Source organism: Aethalodelphis obliquidens, unplaced genomic scaffold (assembly GCF_003676395.1).
Source record: "Aethalodelphis obliquidens isolate GAN/ISIS:26980383/991018 unplaced genomic scaffold, ASM367639v1 scaffold8, whole genome shotgun sequence".
Lineage (NCBI taxonomy): Eukaryota > Metazoa > Chordata > Mammalia > Artiodactyla > Delphinidae > Aethalodelphis > Aethalodelphis obliquidens.
This window is the reverse complement of record NW_020837952.1, coordinates 1,578,887-1,595,985: the sequence shown is the minus strand read 5'-3', so window position 1 is coordinate 1,595,985 and position 17,099 is coordinate 1,578,887. Positions and strand designations below refer to the sequence as shown.

Genomic DNA, 17,099 nt, shown 5'->3' with positions numbered 1-17,099 from the left:
GGCTAATAAAATTGGTCAAGCTTTAGATGATTAGTCATTTGTTCATCCTGCAAATATTTATTACGACAATTTTGAAATATAATTGACAGAATTTAGCGATTAATTGGGATTAACTTAAATCAGTTAATAATATATATAAAGTGCTAAGAATAGCGCCTGACACATAGTAAATATTATATGAAGTTATTATTATTTTACTCTAGCTTGATAGACTAGAAAGATGGTGACAATGAACTGATATTGAGAATAGAATAATTGAGAGTATAGAATACTCAGGAGGGTAATGGAGAAAAATAACTAATTTCACTTAGATATATTGAATTTGAGATGCCGGCAGGTCATCCAGGGGAATAAAAACCAGTAAGAAATATAAGTCTCAAAGATGGGGGGCATGTTGTATAAGACTTTTAAAAAATAAATTCTTACTTTTTGTGTGGCTAGCTCTACATAAAAATGGACCAGTTATAATTCATCAGTATTTTACTTCTAACAGTATCAATGCATCTATAAACAATTTTGGAGGCAGTAAAAATTTTTTCTCACTAGTAAATCAATCTCACCCTGATTTCTCTATAACATGGAATTAATTAAGACAAGGACTTGAGAGAAAAAAAGAGAAACACACATTTGGATGGTTGGGGGAAGGGACTCTGGAGCCTTTTTTTGATTGCTACTAAATCCCTGTAGCCAGTACACCATGGCAACCTTCCCAGTCTGCCACCTAATTTCCATCTGCTTTGAGGTAAAGGAGGGGCAGGACTGAAGCAGTTCAATGTGCATTCTTGTGAGTGTATGTAATTTGGGTTAATGAAATGCAACTAAATTATAAATTGTGTTTCATGGAAAACTGAGATTACCTACTGTCTTTTACACTTCCTTCTCTTTCTTCTCTTCTCAGGATGCCTTTGAGCCTCTTCAAGTTTTGTCCCCTTTTCCAAATGTCAGATTCCATCAGTAGACTTGGGTAAAGCACCTCCTCAATGTACCAGAGCAAAATTACAAATTAAAATGTGTATCTCAGTACATAAATATTTTGTTAAAAACAGTGTTTCAGTAAATGACTGAACATCAATGAGTGACCTCAAAACATTGCACTACAATACCAGAGACGTATTTTTCATATTACAGAGTACACGTGTTTAATGTGTTATTTTATAAGTCTTACTTCTGGAACAGAAATTCATTAATATTTGCCTCTGCTATACTACATATAAACGTCCTTCCCAAAATAGATGAAACTCAGGTACCAGAATCACCACAGATAATTCTTAACCACCATTATCCAGAAAAAAACTATTATTTAGTAATAGTGCATTTGTTGACCAGAGGTTGAAAAAGTGAATGTTAAGCTTTAAATAAAACTCTGAATTCAGGTGTGGGGTCATATTCTTACCTAGACCTTACCATTGAAATTTTGCCAAGGGGAATGCAGTAGATAGTCCTTAAAGGCCATACTTAGTGAGAGCCAGCCAGTTCACTCAATACCTTGATCAGTGCTGAACCCTAAAATAAAGATAAATGTAGAAAAAAAAAAAAGAGAAATGTAAATTCAGCATGTCAGCATAATCATATTCATCTCCTTGCTTAAATTTAGAATTTGAGGTGTGTTTTTGTTGTGGAATTCAAGGGAAACTTAGTTGTTTGAATTTATCCATTTACAATCAAACCTACATGAGGAGGGCAGCATGAGGTGGACAGGTATGGTCATTTCAAAAAGATGCAGAGGCAGTGTACACCATAGTGGGATGAAGTGGGGAAATGTGACACAGTTCTTTGTGTCTGAAAGCTCCTGCGCTGACCTCTCTCTCACAGCACTCAACACAGTCCATTCTCGGGACCTTGAACTCCTCTGGAACAGAAAACATGTTTTATGCCTTTTGGCCAAGCCCTTGCTGTATACTTATTTCCTTGTAGCTAAATCCAACGAACACTCTACTGTCCTTATTAACAACCCCTCTACAGTATTTGATGTTACTCAGCACTCTATCCTGACACTGTCCTTCCTTTGTTTCTACAACATCAATGTCTTCTGCTTTTTCTCCTCCTTGGCCAGTGCATCTGTGTGCCCTTTTCTGACACTGCTTTCTCTTGAAGTCCTTTACTGTTATTTATTTATTTATTTAAATTTTTTGGCTGCGTTGGGTCTTCGTTGCTGCGTGCAGGCTGTCTCTAGTTGCAGCGAGCGGGGGCTACTCTTTGTTGCGGTGCAGGGGCTTCTCATTGTGGTGGCTTCTCACGTTGCGGAGCACGGGCTCTAGGCGCTCGGGCTCAGTAGTTGTGGCTTGCGGGCTCAGTAGTTGTGGCGCACAGACTTAGTTACTTAGCTGCTCCACAGCATGTAGGATCTTCCCGGACCAGGGCTCAAACCCGTGTCCCCTGCACTGGCAGGCGGATTCCTAACTACTGCATCACCAGGAAAGTTTCTGTTTTTAATTTACTAAGTCTATTCCCAAATCAGGTAAGTCAAACTCCCAAATATCCCCCAAATCCATCACTTTCCTTCCAACCACTCTCTTTCCCTCTATCCCCATGACTTTCATCATAAAGCCTGGATGATTGCAATAGCCTCCTAATTAGTCTCCTTGTCTTCCATCTCAAACGTTTCCAATCCATTCTTTAAATCCATAATGGTCTTTCTAATCTGGTCTAAATTATGACAAAAAGGAGAATTAAGCCCAAGGCTGCCTGGCTCTGGAGGCAGCAGCCCCATCCTTCATTCCTTGCTGCTCCTCATTCCTACATATCAGCAGCTCCTCTAGATTCAACCTTCCATATATTTCCCAAATATATCCACTGTTTTCCATTGCCACTACCACTTCCTTAAATCAGTGTTATCATCAACTAACCAGCCATCTTCTAACCAGTCTCCCTGCTTCGTGTTCCTCCATCCCCAACTTTGTTCTATCTATTCTCTCTCCACAGAGCAGTCAGGATCTTGCTGAAATGCAAAGTTCATTATTCCTCTTTCCTTTAATGGCTCTCACTGAGTTTGGAATAAGGTCCTTTCATAATCAGTTCTTTGCATAATTCTCCAGACTAGTACTCCCCAATCCCTTTATACTTTATGTAACAAACCATAACAAACCACTTCCAGTTTCTGAAACTCACCCAGTTGTCTGTGTATTTGCATGTGGACTCTCCTCCGCATTTGTACCTACTACTCCTATTCATTTTTCAAGACAGCCCCAAGTATCACCTCTTCCAGGAAGCCTTCCTGCATCCTCTACACCACACCACCCCCCAAAGATCTGGAGATTATAAGAAATACATATCTCTTTGCACAGGATCATGCCAAGCCTCTTCCTTGGGACTTATCAGAATGCATTATGTCCAGTTAAATCTTAGCCAAACAAGCACCTATTAATACCCTAGAGTATGCTTGGCCCAATATGAGCACCTTAGAAGGCAATCAGTATGTTGTCAGGAAGAAAACAAATGAATCAACATATGAAGCCTATACGGTTGTTCATCCATATGAGTTAATCACTTGGGTTAAAAAAAGATTTTAATAATTTAGAAAATGATTAAGTTGGAATATGTATACGCTAGAAAGAAAGGAGGCTTTCCATATATATATGGTACCTTGATTTATGACAAAGGTGTCACTGCAGTCCAGTGGGAAAAGGATGGTCTCCTACATAAATAGTGCTGGATCAACCGTATATCCATATGGAGAAAAAAATAATCTTAATCCCTACATTGCACCATACACACAAAAATATCAATTTCCCTGTGTATTGTGGAACTATACAAAAGGTTGAACAATAAATCCTTCAGGAGAGTATGTTAATGACCTTGTGGGTAGGCAAAGATTTCTTAATTATAACTCAAAAATTGCTAACAATAAAGAAAAAATGGTAAATTGAACTACATTAAAATTAAGAACGTCTGCTCATCACATGACATCATTAAGAGAGTGAAAAGACAAGGTACAGAGTGGGAAAAGATTTTCTTTTTCCATCTGTAAATCCAACAAAGGACTCTTATTCATAATATATAATGTATTCCTACCAATGCTTAAGATTGGTAAAAACAGGCAACCCATGAGAAAACATGAGAAAGACTTGAACAGGCATTTCAGCAGACAGGATATCCAGATAAACAAATAAATAAACAAATGAAAAGGTGTCAACCTCATTAGTTAAAAATTAAAGTCATGGGACTTCCCTGGTGGTCCAGTGGTTGAGAATACATCTTGCAATGCAGGGGATGCCAGTTCAATCCCTGGTTGGGGAACTAAGATACCACATGCCGTGGAGCAACTAAGCCCACGTGCCACAACTCGAGAGAAGCCCATGCACCGTGACGAAGAGCCCGTGTGCCGCAACTAAGACCCAAAACCGCCAAAAAAATAATAAATAAGTACTAAAAAAAAATTTAAGTCACAATGTGATAGATATACTATAAACTCTCCTAATGGCTACAGTGAAGGAGGATGAGGAATGACCAGAACTCTCGCATACTACTAGTGGGAGTGTACATAACCACAACCACTCTGGAAAAATTAACATTTTTTTCTACTAAACTGAACATATACATGCCTTATTACCCTACAGTTCCACTCCTAGGAATTGAAATTCCTAGCAGCAGAAATGCAAACAGCAGAAATTTGTAAATATATTCACCCAAACACATGTACAAGAATGCTAATAGCAATGCCATTTGTAATAGCAAAAAACAATGCAGATATCCATTAACATTGGGAAATAGATAAATAAATTATAGTATATTCATACCATAGGGTAAATAAAAAATTAAAGTCATGGGACTTCCCTGGTGGTCCAGTGGTTCTAAATAAATAGAAATAAGAACAATTTACAATTGCATTCAGTGGTATGAGTAAATTTCACAAACATAACATTGAATAAAAGAACCCACATATAAAAGAGTATATTCCACTTATATAAACTTCAAAAACAGGCAAAACAAACCCATTGTGCTAAAAGTCAGTGGGGATTACTGAGAGTAGATAGTGACAGGGTAGGGGAACCAGAGGGAGGCCTCTCAGATAGTTCTGTTACTTGATCTGTATACTGGTTACACTAGTAATCAGAAGTTTGCAAAACTGTACATTTATGATTGGTGAAAATTTATGTACGTACGTTATCCTTCAATAAAAAGTTTTCAAAATAAAGAATAAAAAAGAAAGAAAGGCTTTTCATTTGGTGAACATAGCTGTACCTGTGTTGCCCATTCAACAGCATAACTTGAAATTCTGGGTTACACTTGGAGAACTCTATTCTTATACCACACCACTGGCACATAATGTTGTTGTCATTAGGTTCCAAATATACATTGTCACACCTCTGATGCTGACCTCTCTCTGAGCAGTGCCAATCTCAGATTCCCAGTGGCCTCTACGACTTCTCCACTCAATCCACCTATCACCTCAAACAGTATAACATTCAACTTGCAAGATCACATTGACTGATGGGTCCTGCCCTTAACACCCTCCCCAAAACACACACACAAATGCATGTATCCTGCTTAGACGTGTATCCCTTCTCAACTTCCCTATTTCTGTAAAAAGCAGCACTACCATTTCATTCTCTTAGTTCTCCAGGCTCAAAACTTTAAGGGTTAATTTTGACTCTTTCCTTTTTACCTCATGTCCAGCCAATCACCAGTGGGATTCTTCCTTTGGATGGTCTCTTCTATTATTACCTTCTACCCATTCCTACTGTAATTACAATGGTTTGACACCTTCTGCTTAGATTATTACCATAACCTCCTTATTGATCCACTTATCCCCAGTCTCTTTCCCTACTCCACTTACCTGTCAGATTAATTTTACAAAAATGCTATTCCTTTCCCTCCACTCTTTTCTATAAGAATATAAAGGCTTCACACTGTCTGTGTGTGTGAACTCAGCCCAAACTCCTTCTTCAGACTGGGGTTCAAAATGCTCCACTCTCCTCATATAACACATCACCCACAATTCTCTTGCATGCGCTAATCAAGTTAATTTCTTTGCCCTCCCTTACAGAGGCACCATATCATCATCATACTATGTCTTTGCTAATATTATTTTCCCTATTTAAAGTACTCACTCTGGGCTTCCCTAGTGGAGCAGTGGTTAAGAATCCACCTGCCAATGCAGGGGACACGGGTTTGAGCCCTGGTCCGGGAAGATCCCACATGCCATGGAGCAACTAAGCCCGCGTGCCACAACTACTGAGCCTGTGCTCTAGAGCCCACGAGCCACAACTGCTTAGCCTGCGTGCCACAACTACTGAAGCCCGCATACCTAGAGCCCGTGCTCCGCAGCAAGAGAAGCCACCGCAATGAGAAGCCCACACGCCACAACGAAGAGTAGCTCCCGTTCACCGCAACTAGAGAAAGCCCGTGCGCAGCAACGAAGACCCAACGCAGCCAAAAATAAATAAAGTTTTAAAATAAAATAATAAAGTACTCACTCTACTCCCAACCCATTCAGTTAAAAGCCACCATTCCCAATAAAGGTTTTCACGATAAACCATAGATTATAATATAAAGACTTTTTCCTCCCTCTTAAATTTCTATAACTTTTCACTTAAGGCAGTACAGAATAAATTATGAAGTAGATAAAATTTGTCTTCAGCATTCACAATTTCTTTTTTTATATCCTTTAAAATTTTATTAAGAAATTTTCAAACATACTCAGAAATAGAGAAAAAAGTATAATGAACTCCATATACTCATTATTAAAACTCAACAACTATCAAGATTTTTGCCACAATCTGTTATCTACCATCGTTTCCCTTTTTCTTTGCTGAAATATTTTTATTTATTTATTTTTTTGCGGTACGTGGGCCTCTCACTGCTGTGGCCTCTCCCGTTGCGGAGCACAGGCTCTGGACGCGCAGGCTCAGCGGCCATGGCTCACGGGCCCAGCCGCTCCGCGGCATGTGGGATCTTCCCGGACCGGGGCATGAACCTGTGTCCCCTGCCTCGGCAGGCGGACTCTCAACCACTGCACCACCAGGGAAGCCCTGCTGAAGTATTTTAAAGCAAATCTCAGACCTTATTTCATTTAACCTACCACTTCTGCATGCATCTCTAAAAATTATGGAAATTTTCTTACACAACCACACTACCATTATCACACTTAATAAAATTAATAATAATTTATTGGTATTATCTAATAACTAGTCCATATTCAAATTTCCCTGGTTATCTTCAAAATGTTTTACATTGGTTTGTTTGAATCAGGATCCAAACAACATCTGCTGTTATATTTAGTAGTTAGTCTCCAAAATCTCTTCTAACCTAGAGCTGTCCCACTTTCCCACGTTTTCCACCCATCCCACCATTGACTTGTTGCAGAAACAAGATAATTTATGCTGTAGAATGTCCTACACTCTGCAGTTGTCTGTTTTCCTCCTCGTGATGTCATCTTACTTCCCAGAAGTTGAAGTTGTCAGACTAAACGGAAGTTGGCTCTAAAGGCTTAATTAGATTCAGCACAACTGTTTCTGCTACATCACTTCATAGGTGATGCTGTGTACCTCTTACTGGATCACATCTTAGGTTCACAGGGTGTGATTGTCCCGCTTTTAGTGATGCTATGATTGACTAGTGAGTTCAGATGGCAACAGCCTATCCTTCCATTAAAACATTCCCCATCAATATTTTATCTGAGTTTTCATCCACTGATAATCTTTGCCTTAATAAATTATTTCATTAGAGGATATAAAGCGTGATTTTTCTGACTCTGTTATTACTTCCATATTTACAAGCTGGCATTACTCTTTAAAGAATGATTTTCTCTGGTTAACTAGGGCCATTTGGTCACCTTGAAATACAATTTGTACAGGAAATGCAGGACAAATGCTCAATTCTTTATTTGACTATACGATTGCCAGTGTATAGAATATGCAGTTGGTGCCCCAGTTATTTCCAATGGTGCAATGGTATCAGATGATTATTTTTAATTCACTTTTATCTTTTTTTAATTTTCTTTTGCTTTTTGGGGATAACTTTATGAACTCATGAGTTTATACTGTTAAAATTAACATATTATAACTATATTATGACATGATCAGTGATATGTATTACAATAAGATCACTCCAGCTGTTGTATGGAGACTGAACTGGAGAGGGGTAAGAGTGAGTGAATGTAGAGGAAATCTAGAAGGGTACTGAGGTTTTCCAGGCAAGGGATGATGTACTTATTAGAGTGGAGGCAATAGAGATGAAAAGAAAAGAATAATATTTGAGAGATATTTAGGAGGTAGACTTGGCAGGACTTAATAATTAATTCTATGGTGTTCAGAAAAGGAGATGGAGATGTCAAGAGTAATTCTTGTTTCTGATTTGAGAAACCAGATGTGTGCTGCTCTATTTACTGAGCAAGAGAAACTTGTAGGAGGTGCATATTTTTGAGACGATAACTAGTTCAGTTTGGGATACATGTGAGAAACCCAGCCAGAGACTGGAAGTTTACTATAAGATCTGGATCTAAAAGATGTCAAGCAAGACAGGAATAAAGACGCAGACGTAGAGAATGGACTTGAGGACATGGGGGGGGAAGGGTAAGCTGGGACGAAGTGAGAGAGTAGCACTAACATATATACACTACCAAATGTAAAATAGATAGCTAGTGGGAAGCAGCTGCATAGCACAGGGAGATCAGCTCAGTGCTTTGTGACCACCTAGAGGGGTGGGATAGGGAGGGTGGGAGGGAGATGCAAGAGGGAGGGGATATGGGGATATATGTATATGTATAGCTGATTCAATTTGTTATACAGCAGAAACTAACACACCATTGTAAAGCAATTATACTCCAATAAAGATGTTTTAAAAAATTTAAAAAAAGAAGAAGATGTCAAGGAGCCATCGGCATATAGAAAGGATCTGCAGCGTTGGGAATGAACACACTTACCAGACACTAGGGCAAGATCCATAGAATAAAATTAGGAAAAAGTCTAGGACCGAACCTTGAGGAACTCCAACATTTAAAGATTAGGAGAAGAGGAAGAACCAGCAGAAACTGAGAAGAAACAAAAAAAGTAGGAGGGAAACAAGAAAACAGAGAATTTTTGAAGCCAAGGGCACAAAGCGTCTCAATAAAGAGATAACAGGGCTTCCCTGGTGGCGCAGTGGTTGAGAGTCCGCCTGCCGATTCAGGGGACACGGGTTCGTGCCCCGGTCCAGGAAGATCCCACATGCCGCAGAGCGGCTGGGCCCATGAGCCATGGCCACTGGGCCTGCACGTCCGGAGCCTGTGCTCCGCAATGGGAGAGGCCACAGCAGTGAGAGGCCCACGTACTGCAAAAAAAAAAAAAAAAAAAGAAAGAGATAACAGTCAACTGTGACAAAGCTTATCACAGGTCAACAAGAACCAGAAAGTGTCCAATGGATTTAGCAACAAATGGAGAGGGCATTTGGTTTCAAGAAGTGGTAGGAGCAGAATCGACTGAAATGCATTTAGGGATAAATAGGAGGTGAAGAAGTAGAAAAATTGTTAAACAACTCCCTTGTTTCCTACATAAGTTAGATACATGGGGTCATGCAATGGATTCTACAAGGCTCCTCCCCATACACACACAGAAACACATGCCATTCTCAAAACTATATACTTGTACTTGTTTTATTACTTTGATTGGACCAGAAGATTCTAGAGAAAAGAGACCATGTTACTACCTCTGAATTCTCCATGCTACACTGGATGGTCCAGGGCTTATTGCAGACAGCAAGTAAATGCTTATTGAATAAGTAAGGTAAAATACTTTATTAAATACCTTTAAATTATTAACCATGATAATAGTTATGAAAATATGCACAGACAGAAATCATTCATTTAATTCAACAAACATCTATATGATGTTTACCATATGCTAGGCAATCTGTGACTAGGATTCACATTTTTTTTTGTTTTTGGTTTTGGTTTTGGTTTTGGTTTTTTTTTTTTTGCGGTACGCGGGCCTCTCACTGTTGTGGCCTCTCCCGTTGCAGAGCACAGGCTCCGGACGCGCAGGCTCAGCGGCCTTAGCTCACGGGCCCAGCCGCTCCGCGGCATGTGGGATCTTCCCGGACCGGGGCACGAACCCGTGTCCCCTGCATCGGCAGGCGGACTCTCAACCACTGCGCCACCAGGGAAGCCCCAGGATTCACATTTTAATGAAGAGGAGATGTAGACACCCAAATAAATAATTTAAATTCCACAAATATTATGAAAGAAAAAATGTTTTATCCTAATTTTACTGTGGACTAGAAAGAATACATTAGTAGAATATTTATACATGTATACTGATGTAAGTTAAAGAATTTGGCAGTAAATATAAAAAAATGATCTAGTAGGACTTCCCTGGTGGTTCAGTGGTTAAGAATCCGCCTGCCAATACAGGGGACACAGGTTCAATCCCTGGTCCGGGAAGATCCCACAGGCCACAGAGCAACTAAGCCCGTGTGCCACAACTACTGAGCCTGCACTCTAGAGCCCACGAGCCACAACTACTGAAGCTCACCCACCTATAGCCCATGCTCTGCAACAAGAGAAGCCACTGCAATGAGAATCCTTTGCACCTCAACGAAAAGTAACCCCTCCTCGCTGCAACTAGAGAAAGCCTGCACAGAGCAACGAAGACCCAACGCAGCCAAAATTAAATAAAATTTTTAAAAAAATGATCTATTAAAAAAATTTTTTTTGCTTCCCATAGCTTGTATGCTATTAAGTCAGATAATCAGGAACAAAAAGAATAGATTATTATTTCCCCTCCTCTCCCATTTATATATTTAAGATTAACAGTGCTCACATAGTCTATTTCTGACCTAGATCTTATTGTTACTTATGTCCGAGGGGAGGGAAAAAAATCCCTATTTTCATGAATGCTTCTGAGATAGAATTACAAAGTATCAATTGCATGAGCCCTCCTCTCTTTTATTTAATCCTCTGTAAATTGCAGTAAAGAACTGAGACTATTGGGGAAATGACATATTGCTTTCATATTGTAAAGAAAATAAAATTCAAGACTGTGCCTCTTATTCCAAAAAAGGAGATGTGTACACTTTACCATGGTCCAGTTGTGTGCAATTTATTTCTTTATTAAACTTTTGAAAGAAGTATTTTCAATGAGCTACTTATTAATCCTTATACTTCCCTATGCCATTTAATTCTTACTTTTGTTAAGTGTATTTTCTGGTTCAGTAAAAAGTATTCAAGTCATCCTTAACCCTTCTGTCTCTTTACTGAAATATACTTTTATTTGCTAAAGGTATAGAGACAAGATAATGAAAATTATTTTTCCTGTAAAATATGAAAGAAGTAGATAAAATTATTTGTATGTCGGGTCTCATTTTTTTCTAGGGATGACTACCGCAGCAAATTTGAACAAGTAAAGCAAGAGCTGTGGCTCTCAGGCTAGAAAAATCCATGGTCGCCACTGTCACACCACAACCTGCAGCAGCTGTCTCAAGTCCCTCCCTCCCACGCCCAAGCACTGACTGCCAGCCCAGCAGGAATGAATGGGCTCTGCAGAGCACTATAAATGGTGCTGCAGACGCTGAAAATCTGTTGCTAAAAACCAAAAGGAAAAATTATCCACCAAAATACAAATTTTCAACTTCGGTGGCAATAACAACCTTCTTTACCTATGAAATTTCATTAGCAACGTCAAATGGTACCCAGTCAGAGTCATATTCCGCATACCACATCCTTGTTGGTAATGGAACCTTTCTAAATAGCAAAAGAATGTTACTGCAATCCATTTCCTAGGGCTGAAAGCAAAGCCTTTTGTCCCAAGAGGCAATTGAGCAACCACCAGAGTCTCTAGTTGAATAGCAACAGTATGAGGCTGGCTACAATTCCCACAGTTAAAAGCCTAATCTTAGAGAAGGAGAATTTACTGAATTCACATAAGAGCTACATAAAAAAGAAATGCAGTTATTGAGCTGACATCTACACGGTCGTCTGTGGAAGGAGACAATATTACAAAATGGTTTTCTTTTTTACACTATACAGCGCTCCTCCTTTTTAATTTTCTCTTTCCGGAAGAGAGAACAATGAAGAATATAACTGCATGCACAGGTAGTACTAGCTTCTGAACTCAGTTCTTTCTCTTTGTATTTTCTCAATTCTATATTAGGCAATATGATTCATTTTAAGGAACAATACACTACATAAAATATATTACATAGACTTCTGGTAAAGGAATATTTCTAGCAGACTAAGTATGGTATGTTCATTAGATCTTAATTATCTTCATGTTAGAACTACTTGTGTGCTTCCGTATTTAGTATGATTATGCTTTCCATCTTCTGTTTTTGTTTAACTATTAGGGAGAGGGTTGCAAAAGAAGATCTGAAAATAAATTACTTGAACCTGAGAAACCATTTTGGATGGTCCTATTATTGAATTTTTTTAAATTAAAAAAAATTACATTTACCCAAGCCATTTTAAGCAACATTCCCATCTTCTCTTCTACTTTATTTTTAAAGCAATTAGAGATGTTGAATCCTCACCGAATGCAGTTTAGTATACTTTGAGGGAGGGGCTGGGAATAATTTTCCATTAAATATCTCATCTCAAATTCTGCGATTACATGTTGGGGAAAAAACCTCTTACATTGGTAATTTTAACTGTAGTTTGAGGTTTAAACAACATAAAACCATCCAACTCTAGTTCTCTTTCTTCCCTCCCCTCACCCCTTCCCAACCCCACCCCATAATGGATGTTCGGCTGACTGTTTTTGCACGGTCTCTTTGTCTGAAGGATGCAAACAGTCTATGGATGCTAGGGAAAAAGGGGTGGGTGAGAGATTACCTCATCCCATGTCGCTTGCACCAATCACCACTCTTCTGTCGTGGCTTCTCTGGGCAGATTGAGGGGTCTGGACCAACAGGAAAAGGCCCCAGCCCATCCCCATGGTGACCGAATTGTATATAGGGAGCCGCATCCGCCCATGTGCCGCAGGTTCTCTTACATCGACCGCCTAAGAGTCGCGCTGTAAGAAGCAACAACCTCTCCTCCTCCTCTCCGCCATCTGCTCGGCAGCCACAAAACAGCAACTATGGTAAGAATGTTTTCTCCGGCTCTTTGTGACCGTTGGGTGGGGTCAGCCTCTCAGGGTCTACTTGGAAAATCTTCTTCCTTTACAACTCGTTTGGATCAGTGTAGCTTTACGCTTTATTTGCGAGGTTGAGATTTGCCCCAAATCCTTGAGCCCGGCCGCCGCCGCAGTGCGGGGTGCAGGAGCCCAGCCAGAACCGCGTCCAGGGCGCAGCGGAACAGTGAGGGAGAACAAAGGCGGCGCGGAGTGAGTTTTTGTTATCCGAGCCCTTCGTTGCAGCAAGCAGCTCACGGGGCAGGGAAGGCGGTATTGGCGTCGCCTGCTCGGCCCCTATGTGTGCGCACGGTATTCGTGCGACTCGAAGAGCCCTTCCTCGCGTTGTTCCCCAGGGACAGGGAGAGGAGGAGTCGACCAAAAAGTCGGGGGTCGGTGGGTGTTGCTGGGAAGAAGAGGGGGAGAGAAGGAAAGGGACAAAGCGGAGCTTCGGCTTAATATAAAAAGATCCCTCGCCAGTTCGTTGACGTTTTAGAAAGATACCCATGTATTAACGGGGAAAATGGTTAGTTTCTGTTGGAACCCGTGGCGGCCGGCGTCAAGGCGGCGCAGGGGCGGAGTTGTTTGTTTCTTGCTTCTCTGGCCTTGGAACCACAGGGCGGGGTTCGCCCTCACTAAGCCTCCTCTGTCAGGAGAAGACTTTTAATAAGCCTTTCATCTTTGCAGAACCGTAGGCGTTAAAAGGTTTTTCATTCACTGTTAAAACTTCGATGAATTTTTTTTTTCTTGAGGAGCAAAATCACAATTCACTTGACAAGCCCTTTAATGTCTGGTGTGGGGCCGCCCAGCCCTGACTGACTCGTGTGTGTCCGTCTTGGCCGCACGTTCAGCGAGAGAGAAAGCCGATTTTGTGAGCCAGGGTGCTGTATTGCGGAGGACCCAGGGAAACGCCCTTCCCTCCGCCCCCCCCCGCCCCCATTTGTCAGTGAATAGACAACGGATAGACGAAAGAAGCTGTAGCCATAGAAGCCATTGAGAAGACACTCTCTGTTGAATGTAATGAGTATGAATGTTCTGTATTCTGTGACGGTTACAGAATCTCAGAATGAAAATACTATTTTGTTGTTTTAAATAATATTTCATTATCCTTTCACTGGGCTTTTTTTCCTTGTTTGGTAGCTTCTCATGTGCTATTTATTTGTAATTTAGGAACCGTTGTTTTAAAGATACTAATAATTTTTTCAGTTTTTTTGCAGTGGAGAAGATTCTGGGAAAACTTTTTTTTTTTTTTTTTTTAAGAAATGAAAATGCTGCAGACAAAGAAGACATACTCTTGTGCAGCTGTCTTTTGTTCTAGTGCATCTTAATTAATTCATTTCAATGTAGGCATATGGTCCCAGGCTGGGTCAGAGGAGGAAAACTGGCAGAATAGCACAATGAGATCATGTAGGCACAGTTGCTGGAAATAGAGCTTGCTCTGTTAAATAATGTAGCAGACAGTACAGGCTGGCACCAGGCACAGCAAATGCAGCAATGCAGCAATGCAGAAGACATTCCTTGTTTAGCTTCTAATCCGCTAGTACTGATGGATTCTGCAGAAAGACTGCAAAAGGGTGTGGCTTCCAGCCTCAGCTGCAGTACAGATGTCCATGTTGGAATACCAAGTCCTATTTAGCAGAAATGCTCATCTTTATTTAAAGGGAAAGGAGGCAGTAATATTGATGACAGTTAATTACTGATTGAATTTACTTCATTTTACAAATTCTGTGCTTTGAATATTTTTTAAATATGAGAAATCTTCTATTCAAGCATGGCTTTTGGAACAATGGGCTTGCACCATGTGCTAAACAGTGCAACATTATTATTCAGATCACACGCATCTGCAGCATTTACAGCAGGTGGTTTTCCTTAACTGTTTCTATTGTGTTATGAATATGACCTCAAATAAATTTGAAGAATACTTCTATATTTCTTAGTTTTAGAAATTTACTGAAAACTGAAAATGCTAATATAACTAATTTTACAGTTTTTCTCTGTTCCTTCCCACAGCGTGAGTGCATCTCCATCCACGTTGGCCAGGCTGGTGTCCAGATCGGCAATGCCTGCTGGGAGCTCTACTGCCTGGAACACGGCATCCAGCCTGATGGCCAAATGCCAAGTGACAAGACTATTGGGGGAGGAGATGACTCCTTCAACACCTTCTTCAGTGAGACAGGCGCTGGCAAACATGTGCCCAGGGCAGTGTTTGTAGACCTGGAACCCACGGTCATTGGTGAGTTGACCTCAGTAACCCCAATGAGATCCTGGGGGTCTGGGACAGAAGGTGTGTCCTGGGGGCTCCACTGATGCCCTGGGGTCAAGCAGACTTGTGCAGGTTGTTAATGATGGGTGGCTGCTTCATTTTCCTTTTCCAGATGAAGTTCGCACTGGCACCTACCGCCAGCTCTTCCACCCTGAGCAGCTCATCACAGGCAAGGAAGATGCTGCCAATAACTATGCCCGAGGTCACTACACCATTGGCAAGGAGATCATTGACCTCGTCTTGGACCGAATTCGGAAACTGGTATGTTTATTCTCAAGAATAAAGTAAATTAATGAACCTAAGGGAGATATTTGGAATATGCTCTTTTTTTCACACAGAATTGAAATGTAATAGTAAGGTTAATTATTCCTTTAAAGATTTTTTAAAGTTCAATTAAAATATGAACTATTGATGTCATTTTATAAATATTAATGGAGATATTTTTAATAAAGTAATGCTGAGTAATTTAAGGAAGGTCTACATTTTTTAAAAAGTGTTTCTTGTCAGAATACAACCTAAGTCTTTGGAGTTAATATGAAAAGTGAAAATACTTATTATGTTTACTGTGAGGGTATCACAAAGAGCAATAACTATGTTTTTTCTATTCTTCTTTTGTAACAGGCTGACCAGTGCACAGGTCTTCAGGGCTTCTTGGTTTTCCACAGCTTTGGCGGGGGAACTGGTTCCGGGTTCACCTCCCTGCTGATGGAACGTCTCTCTGTCGATTATGGCAAGAAGTCCAAGCTGGAGTTCTCCATTTACCCAGCTCCTCAGGTTTCCACAGCTGTAGTTGAGCCCTACAACTCCATTCTCACCACCCACACCACCCTGGAGCACTCTGATTGTGCCTTCATGGTAGACAATGAGGCCATCTATGACATCTGTCGTAGAAACCTCGATATTGAGCGCCCAACATATACTAACCTGAATAGGTTGATAGGTCAAATTGTGTCCTCCATCACCGCTTCCCTGCGATTTGATGGAGCCCTGAATGTTGATCTGACAGAATTCCAGACCAACCTGGTGCCCTATCCTCGCATCCACTTTCCTCTGGCCACATATGCCCCTGTCATCTCTGCTGAGAAAGCCTACCATGAACAGCTTTCCGTAGCAGAGATCACCAATGCTTGCTTTGAGCCAGCCAACCAGATGGTGAAATGCGACCCTCGCCATGGTAAATACATGGCTTGCTGCCTGTTGTACCGTGGCGATGTGGTTCCCAAAGATGTCAATGCTGCCATTGCCACCATCAAGACCAAGCGTACCATCCAGTTTGTGGACTGGTGCCCCACTGGCTTCAAAGTTGGCATTAATTACCAGCCTCCCACTGTGGTACCTGGTGGAGACCTGGCCAAAGTACAGCGAGCTGTGTGCATGCTGAGCAACACCACAGCCATCGCTGAGGCCTGGGCTCGCCTGGACCACAAGTTTGACCTGATGTATGCCAAGCGTGCCTTTGTTCACTGGTACGTGGGTGAGGGCATGGAGGAAGGAGAGTTTTCTGAGGCCCGTGAGGACATGGCTGCCCTTGAGAAGGATTATGAGGAGGTTGGTGTGGATTCTGTTGAAGGAGAGGGAGAGGAAGAAGGAGAGGAGTACTAAAGTTAAAATGTCACAAAGGTGCTGCTTTTACAGGGAAGCTTATTCTGTTTTAAACATTGAAAAGTTGTGGTCTGATCAGTTAATTTGTATGTAGCAGTGTATACTCTCATGTACAATTACTGACCTATGCTTTAAAACACGACGCTTTGTTATAGATCCAGGCTATCCATTTCTCTGATGGGTTTGAATAAAGTATTCCCTGTCTTAAATGA

The 17,099-nt window shown here is 40.9% G+C and overlaps 1 protein-coding gene and 1 long non-coding RNA gene across 4 annotated transcripts in view; one reads left to right on the top strand and one right to left on the bottom strand.

Moving 5' to 3' along the window:
• The window catches only part of LOC113620407 (uncharacterized), a 26,633-nt gene extending 13,776 nt beyond the window's left edge, over positions 1 to 12,857 (bottom strand). Inside the window, exons 1-4 of one of the 3 annotated variants that reach the window (XR_003432761.1) lie at positions 12,743 to 12,857; positions 4,737 to 4,790; positions 1,405 to 1,503; positions 858 to 976 (exon numbers count right to left, since the gene is read on the bottom strand). This is a non-coding gene — a long non-coding RNA (uncharacterized LOC113620407). The remainder of the gene's footprint in view (positions 1 to 857; positions 977 to 1,404; positions 1,504 to 4,736; positions 4,791 to 12,742) is intronic. The other 2 variants (XR_003432762.1, XR_003432760.1) reach the window with 2 other exon arrangements.
• LOC113620406 (tubulin alpha-1A chain) lies at positions 12,646 to 17,099 on the top strand. The gene is made up of 4 exons (XM_027106158.1): positions 12,646 to 12,992; positions 15,033 to 15,255; positions 15,398 to 15,546; positions 15,907 to 17,099. Exons 1-4 carry the CDS (start codon positions 12,990 to 12,992, stop codon positions 16,885 to 16,887), a joined length of 1,356 nt encoding a protein of 451 aa, XP_026961959.1. The 5' UTR covers positions 12,646 to 12,989; the 3' UTR covers positions 16,888 to 17,099.